General features: G+C 46.0%; 1 protein-coding gene across 1 annotated transcript; it reads left to right on the forward strand.

Annotated features, from left to right (window-relative positions):
• The first annotated feature begins 5152 nt into the window (after positions 1 to 5152).
• On the forward strand, positions 5153 to 8375 carry Tmem177 (transmembrane protein 177). Its single transcript, XM_005088223.4, has 2 exons — positions 5153 to 5228; positions 7092 to 8375. Exon 2 carries the CDS (start codon positions 7305 to 7307, stop codon positions 8238 to 8240), a length of 936 nt encoding a protein of 311 aa, XP_005088280.1. The 5' UTR covers positions 5153 to 5228; positions 7092 to 7304; the 3' UTR covers positions 8241 to 8375.
• The last annotated feature ends 218 nt before the right edge of the window (positions 8376 to 8593 follow it).

An 8593-nucleotide genomic window follows, 5' to 3' on the forward strand; every position in this document is an offset into this window, starting at 1 on the left:
ATATCCTTGATGGAAAACCCCTGGGAAAATTACCCAACTCTATTCTAGGAAACCAAGGTTAAGATGCCACAGCTAACTTTGCTTCTGTTGAACTGCCTGCTTATGCAAACCTCTTCCTGCAGCTGCCAATCGAGACACTAGAATGTGACTTTTGCCTTGAAAAACCTCTTACCCTAAACATTCAGCACTACACTTGGGTCCTATAATACCCAAGTGTAGACCCAGCCAGCTGTGATAAAGACTTTTAAGTGGCTATAAACTGTGTCTGAATGGTCACTTCTGGCGGGCTCCTAATAACTGTTTCTGGAGGATTAAGGTTGGTTCCGAGAAAACAGGAACCCACCTTAGGAGATGTGCTTTCCTTTTAAATAGAAATTAATCTTTGAGTTTGTTTATAATAGTTATGTTTACTGTTGGAGAGTATTCAATCATACTGTGACCCCCAAGTTTGTATTTGCATTAATTAAATAAAATCAATCTTGGGTCAGGAGGGGGAGCCAGGAACTAGTTGACAAAAAGTAATTCTAGAGAATCAGAAGGAGTCTGGAAGTTGGACAGAGAGACTCTGCACAGGAAGTAGTAGTGTGGCCGTTTTTGTTGTTGTTGTTGTTTTGGCAGAGCAGAAGAATACTCTCTTTCTGAGTTGCAACCTCTTGAGCTAGTAGGTCTTCACCCCAGCCTCTCACTCCCAAGTCTTATTGAAAACAAGAACAATAGAGATTTAGTTAAAACTACATTTGGTGGCAGCAGGAGGCACACAGGGCTGAATATAAATGTCCTGCTGGGCCACTGTCAGAGAAGCTGGCCAGTAACTGTGGAGAAGAAATTGCAGGCTGAAACAGCAGTAGATTCAGATGCAGTCACTGTGCCAATAGGAAAACAACGGTTCTCTATGTCACAGTCTTTCTGTTTAAGACAATGTTACCAGCATTGCCATGGGGGGTGTGGGAAAGGGCTTTGGACCTAACACTGAGGAACTACATCTGAGGTTGACCTCTGGCTCTGGTCCCCAAGTACATGCATACACAAATACACAGAGCAAGAAGCAGACCAGGGTGGAGCTGGGTGCAGCCAGGACAACTACACCCTCTCTCTAAGAAAGAGCTTAACTTTAAAGGACTTCATTATACCTCGGGTTTGGCCAAGGTGGTGACCAAGAAGTCTGTCTGACAGTTTCCAAAACTGGTTTGCTTCCTTTAAATACTCAGCAGGGAGTTTTTGTTAAAAAAACATTTGTGAAAAGACTTTAGAGAAACTAACGTAGAAGCAAGACCTTGGGGCTTTAAGCCAGCTGGGCAGGTGGAGCACTTATCCTACAAGTGTGAGGACCAGAGTTAAGATTCCAGAACCCATGTCAAAGCCTGGTAGGCATGGCAGCCTGCCTGTAACCCATCACATGACAGGTATAGACAGGGCTTCTCAGAGCAAACTAGCTTGCAAGACTGCCAGAATGGCAAACTCTAGATCTAGTGACAGACCTTGCCTCAGTAAATAATGTAAGGAGTAACTGAGGAAGACACATGACATCAGCTTTAATCCTTGACATGCACACATGCATATACACACAAACACATATCCACATACATATAAACATACATATGCGTGTGTGCAGACCACACACACATAAACATACAAAAATTTTAAAAAGCAAACCTTGAGATGCACATGGAAAGCAGTTAGAGGACCCTACCCCCAGTAACAAACAATGCACACCTTACACAGAGTGATGGACCAGCCTGCCTCCATTGTAGGCTTGAAAGCCATCTTATAGTAAAGACAAACTAGGCTCATTCCTGTTTATCATTAAATCTGCCTCTCAAAGATAGGGCTGTGCTCCATCTGTAACCTTAATTATAAATGTTTCTATACTGCCTGTTCCAGGAAATGGCAACCATGCCTTTGTTTCAGAGGGCTATTATGGCCACCTTGTTATAAGTACCTTATGACCATTTGTAACCATGTCTTTGTTTCAGGGGGTTGTTATAGCCAACTTGTTATGCTTATGTTCTGCTTCTGTAACCCCAACTATCTGCCTGCCAAATCCCCCATTTGGAAACCCCCTATTCCTGAACTATAAAATCCCTTATCTTGATGGGCATGGTGGCACATGCCTTTAATCCCAGCACTCAGGAGGCAGAGGCAGGTGGATCTCTGAGTTTAAAGCCAGCCTGGTCTACATAACAAGTTCCAGGTCAGCCAGGGCTGCACAGAGAAATCCTGTAAGAAAACAAAACAAAACAAAAAACCCACATTATCTTACCCATGTCTAATGCTAATCTCTTGAACCCCACCTTTAGGGAGAGACAACCGGTATACACAAATAAAAAAGCTTGCTGTAATTACTTTGGCCATGATGATTTGGGTCAGTAACCTTTCTCCTTGCATCTGATTAACACCAGACACACAAACACACTTCATCCCTGGTCCAACCTAATAAACATAAGACCTTTTTATTAAAGGGTTTTTTTGCATATGTTAATTAAAATCACTAATGGTTTCTTTATGATTATATTTTCACCCATGTACATAATGTATTTTGCTTGTATTCACCCTTTCTTTTCCCCTTCCACTCCCACTGATCCCCTTCCTCTTCCTAATTACTCTCTCCTCTATTTTTCATGTCTGTATGTGTAACAATGAATTTCATGAGCGCTGCTTACAGGAGCATGGTGGGGGTTTATTTAAAGGAGGGTGGGCACCTTTCCAGGGGCTATACTACTGAAGAAAATGTCTCTTTGTCTCTGCAGCAACCATTAACTTGTCTGTAAATCCTCAGAGAGGGGTGAGGCCTTCTGAGGGTCTCCCTGCTCCATGATAGAGTGTTGGCAGACAATCTACACAGGTAGTCACAGCTGCTGTTGGGGTGTCAACTTTACCCCTTAGTTTAGAGTGATGAAGTGGAGAGCACTTGATACCTTGACCACCTGTCTGTCACCGCCATTATCTTCACTCCCCATTTCAGGCCCTTCAGTTGGCCATCCATCCTTCTTTATGCCCTATGTTGGCGGACTGTGGATTAGTCTCTTCCACAGCTGACCTCCTGACTAACAGGACCAGAACAAGAGTCAGGTTAAGAAAGAGTTATCTGCCACTCATCTTAAAACTGGGACATGGCTATGGGTGTCCCTAGGAGAAGATCTGTGAGTCCCAAGAGTTCATTCCTTAACAATGAAAAATAAGCAAACCAACCAGCCTGGGACATCAGTGTTTTCCTGACTTTGGAGTAAGACTCAGATCAGAACTTTTGCAATCGGTCCTCTTGCTCTAAGGGCTTTTGATTTTGACCAATGCTAGGTCATAAACAACCTTGGTTGTGTAGCTGAGAGCAGAGCTTGGGTCTTCAGCCTTCTTAACTGTATGATACACAGAGATCTGCCTGCCTCTGCCTCTGCCTCCTAAATGCTGGCATTAAAGACGCATGCCCCCATGCCCAGGGAACCAGTGCTTTCTATTAAGCTTCTTTACACACACCCTCACACTCTGGGTTCTATTTCTCTGGAGAACTCTGACTAACCCTGGGGGTTAGTGCATTTAAAAGAACCAACTAATGGGGGATATTAGAGTGGAGGGGGTAGCCCAAACCTTTAATTCCAGCACTTTGGAGGCAGAGGCAGGCAGATTTCTAAGCTCGAGGCCAGCCTGGTCTTTAGAGTGAGTTCCAGGCCAGGCAGGACTACACAGAGAAACTGTCTTGAAAAACCATACCAAACAAACAAACAAACAAAAAAGAACGAACTAAATTCAATCAAAGTGTGGTTTGAGATCGCTCAGGAAATTTAATCAATTAAAGATGAAAATTGTGAGATATAAATAAGGAAGATAATCTGTAAGGTTTGTGGGCTAATTGAAAGTTGGCCATAAACCAAGTAGAAAAATATCTTTATACAAAGATCCCTGGATGTGTTAAGTTAATATTTGTAAACATATTTTTAGGCTTAAAAGATGTGAGATAGTTAAATATATTATTCTAACTTACAGACTAGTAATTGTTAGGAATTCAGGCATTATGCTGGCCTGCCCCATCACCTGGCAGGATGTACTCAGGCAGTACCCTGGCCAGCCCATGGCCCTTTGGCTGATACATAGGCCGTATCACTGGTATCACTGCATAGTCTGTATGGGGGTGCAAAAGTCCCTTTATAGGGAAAACTCCACCTACTTCCACCGTCTTTCATGCTCTTCCTCTGAAGGGGCAGACAGGACTCTCTCCCTCTCTCTTCCTATCCCCCTTCCCTTCCCTTTCTCCACTCCCTTCCCTTTCCCCTAACAAAACTTCCCACTTAAGCTCTGTCTGTTTGTCCCTCTTTCCCCATGGAATGTGCAAAGGTCCTCCAGCACCACATTACAACAGTAATTAAAACACTAGTAATACTGAGTATTATTTTCACACCCCAAAGAACCCTCAGGATTGTGTTTTAGAAAACTCATCAGACTATTAATGAGCTGGCTCAATTGGTAAAGCGCTTGTCACAAAAGCACGAGGGCCTGAGCTCAATCCCTAGCATCCACATAGGAAGCTGGGTGTTTTGGTGCATGCTTGTAATCCCAGCACTGGGGAGGCAGATGCCAGCAGATCCCGGGGGCTCACAGACAAGGCAGGTGTTAGTTCAATTGCTGAACTCCAAGTGATAGTGAGAGACCCCATCTCCAAACCTGGGTGGTTGGTTCCTGGGAAATAACATCTCAGGCTGACCTGTGGTCTTTACACAAATGGGTGCGCATGTGCTATCCACAATTTGCTGGGTGTACCTTCCTATATATTTCTTGCTTAACCCTAATCTGGTCAATACCATACTTCATGCAGGCCTCACAAGGTCACCTGACCTATTGAATCCAGGGGTCATTGGTAGCAAATTCCAGACCTTCCCGGCCTTGCTTTTTCTCCCTTAGCTTGGCTCTCCTCCCGGCATACTGCACAAATACTTATTCTGCGCTTACAGAGAAATCAGAACCAGACGACCAGAACGTCTCTATCTTAGCTCCAATGGGGTCCGCGACACGCGAATAGAATGACAAAGTCCCTGAGGGGCTCGCTCCTCAGCTGCCTGAATACCACCGTGGAGAGCTCAGAGTGGAATCTCTGCTGGACCAGAACGCAAGCGCGACTCCAAACCCCTCCCACCAAGCCCCGCCCCGGCCACAAGGCCCCGCCCCCAGGTCCTAGACCGTCATGCTTTGCGCCTGCCGGATCCGGCGCGGGAGTTCGGCTTTCCTAGACGTCTGTAGAGGTGAGCTCTCACGCCGAGCTGTGAGCAGGAGCTGTGAGCGGGGGAGTTCTCCTGCATCTCTCATCTTCCGGGTGCTGTTGGTTCCGGCTGTAGGAAGCAGCCCTGTTGGGCAGGGCGGAGCGCTGTGGGTGGGACCCTTCTAAAGCCAGAATCCCAGATCTGCTGCTGGGCCAGGTGCGGGGCTTACAGGAGACCTCTCTGGGACCTCGCCTGTCCTAGGCCTGTTTCCTCTTGGGAAGAAAGACTTAAATGACGGGATGCAGAACCCTGCGTTCTGTTTGCAGAAGTGTATTGCGTATCACACGCTCTTCGTAAATAGGAATTCAATGACGTTTTATCCAAAGATAAATAATGATAATTGGTGACATAGTCATAGACGAAATAAGGTGCCCAGAATGTTCAAAAGTGTGCCTGTGAGACCCTGTCTCAAAACAATAACAAAACAGTATTGACTATGGTAATGAGTCAGGCTGATGGGCGGTTTGGGTTTATTTGTGTACATGTAAGACAATATTTTTTGAGGTGAAATGCTTGCTCTGGACCCCTAACAGCCTGTGATCAGTTATTGAGCCTGTACTGTCAGTGACTAACATGCCAAACAAAGTACCTACCACACAATGCATGTCCTGACTGACAGGAGTTTATTTCCCTTAATTCAAGATGCTGGACTTCAAAACAGAGGTATGGCTAGGCTCAGCTACCTCAGGCCTTTCTCCTGGGCTAGCACATGGCCATCTTTCCCCTGTACCCTGACGTGGTATTTTCTGTGTGTGTGTCCTAATCTTAGAATGAAAGCAGTGAGATTTCATCAGAGTCTTCCCAAGAACCTTCTGTTTCCATCTCACAGACCTAAGCTCCAATACATCCTAAGATAATGAAACTCTGGCCTCAAACATAGGAACGTGGGGTTGGTGACACAATTCAGTATATGACACTGCCACTTGGGATTTTAGCCAATAAACCTGTCCCAACTATATCTTATTTTCACAGCTGAAAATCAACTGTTGTGGTATAGGTTCCAGAGTTATGAGCATATTTCTTTGACTGTATCAAGTCAACCAGCTGCAAATCAAAATGTTTTGGGGAAGTTTTCATCTGTACTGAACATGGCTTTATTTCCCTAAATAATACAGCATCACAATGACATATGTAGTATTTGCATTATAATAGATACTGTAAGTAATTAGAGGTGAGTTAGAATATAGGTAATTGCAAATACTAAGCTGTTTTTGTGAAAGGTGAACATTTGAAAGTCTTGGAGTCGTGGGGGTCTTGAATCTAATCCCCTAAGGATATGCATATGTAGTGCATATTTATGTGTAAGATTTAAAGTGTCCCTGTTTATTAATATTACAGGTATTTCCTAGTACAGTTAGCCTTCTGTGTCCATGGATATATAATCAGTCAGCCAAGAATTAGAAATATACAAGACAAATTGTGTCCACTGAGCTTGCAGACATTTAATAGAGTCTAACTCTACTACGTTGTATTACATGTTATAAGTAGTATCCAGATACTTTAAAATATGAGACATATGCATAGGCTATATGCAGGTACTATGCTATTTGTATAAAGCAGCTAGTGGTCTTTGAATGTTTATATCTGCAGGGAACCCAGAACGAAACCCTTGCAGCCACCGAGGGACAGCCAAATATGTTATGCTCTCAGAACTGTGTCTAGCGCGTGTGGTTCATCATAAGTCAGTTAGAAATTCACTGTGGGCTGAGTGGTGGGTGGAGCGGGGCTCTTGAGTACTTAGTGCTGTGTCTAGCTGTGGCAGTAACAATAATTACAGTCATTGCCAGAAGGATGTCCTTTTACTGTGAGACACTGAAGTCTTCTCTGTATATCTGTTTGCTGCAGTTGCTGAGGTCATTGCTGCATACCTGCCTCGCAGACAGAGAGATGCTGTGACACCCCGAGGTGGTCTGACTCCGGAGCCATACCCTCACTCACAATGCAATGTCACCTCAATTAAGAACGATGTGGCCCCAGAGGCTGCTCAGTCTGTAACCTGACAGAGGCACCGGCTGACTTCTCTTATTCTTGGCCAAATTACCCACAGAGGCAATACTCATGGCTGGTCCCCTGTGGAGGGCTGCAGCCTTTATACAGAGACACAGGACAGGACTGTTGGTGGGTTCCTGTGCAGGCCTGTTTGGGGTTCAAATCTCATTCCACCTCTTCTCCAACCCCATAGTCCAGTGGCTCTACCAGTACTGGCCTCAGGGTCAGCCCGCTCCTCTTTCCCCTCAGCTCCAGAGCCTCTTCCAGGAGGTGCTACAGGACATGGGTGTCCCCTCAGGTCATTGCTACAAGCCTTTCACTGCCTTTACTTTTCAGCCTGTGAGTGGTGGCTTCCCAAGACTTCCTTCTGGGGCCGTGGTGGGAATCCCTGCCATCTACCTGGGTGGCCCTGTGACCGCCATCGACCATACTGTGATCATCCATGGGCAAAGAGTGAACTGGCAGAGCCCAGCAGGCACCAGGCTGAGAGATGCCCTGACCCTGTCTCATAATGCTCAGAAGTTTGCTTTAGCCAAGGAGGTGGTATACCTGGAGAGCAATGTAGCTGCCCTTCAGATCCTGCCAGCCCCAGCTTGCCTAGCAGGAACCTGGGTACTGAGTGTGGGTGCCAAGCATGCCCTGGGGCTCTATGGAGGCCCTGCAGGCTTTCGAGCTGCCTTTAACTTGGTGGCAATAGTGGCTGGCTTTGTGGCCTACACCTTTTCCAAGGACTCCCTCACTGTTGCCCTGGAAGGTTGGCTGGACCGCCGCACAGCCTCTCTGTCTGCAGCCTATGCCCATGGTGGAGTGGAATTCTATGAAAAGATCCTGTCAGGCAACCTAGCCCTCCGAAGTCTTTTGGGCAGACAAGGGGAGAAGCTGTACACACCAAGTGGAAACATTGTCCCCAGACACTGGTTCCGCATCAAACATTTACCCTACACCACCCGCCGGGACTCTGTACTACAGATGTGGAGAGCGACACTCAACCCAGGGCGCTCCTGAGAAGCCAGCCAACAGGGCACTGCTGGCTCACGTAGGCACCACCCTGGGATGAATTCTGGGGGAATCTTTTGCTATGGTTGCATCCATAGCCAAGGTCAGAACAGTATGGAATTAAACCATTCAATTCTGTCCTCACCATGAGTGAACTTGGTGACTGTGGATGAGTCCCTAAATGAGTCTGAGTATTGTTTACATCAGCTGAGTAGTGCGAAGGATTGAATGGAAGGTTGCATGAGATCGTGAGCCTGAGTCTGGTAGGGAGCAACATGAACAGTGCTGGTCTTTCTTGGTCTTTGAATTCCAGTGTGCTGTGGGAGTTGGATCATGAGTCACTGGACACGTTTCTGGGGTGT

The sequence above is a fragment of the Mesocricetus auratus genome, unplaced genomic scaffold (genome assembly GCF_017639785.1).
Source record: "Mesocricetus auratus isolate SY011 unplaced genomic scaffold, BCM_Maur_2.0 Super-Scaffold_100676, whole genome shotgun sequence".
Taxonomy (NCBI): Eukaryota; Metazoa; Chordata; class Mammalia; order Rodentia; family Cricetidae; genus Mesocricetus; species Mesocricetus auratus.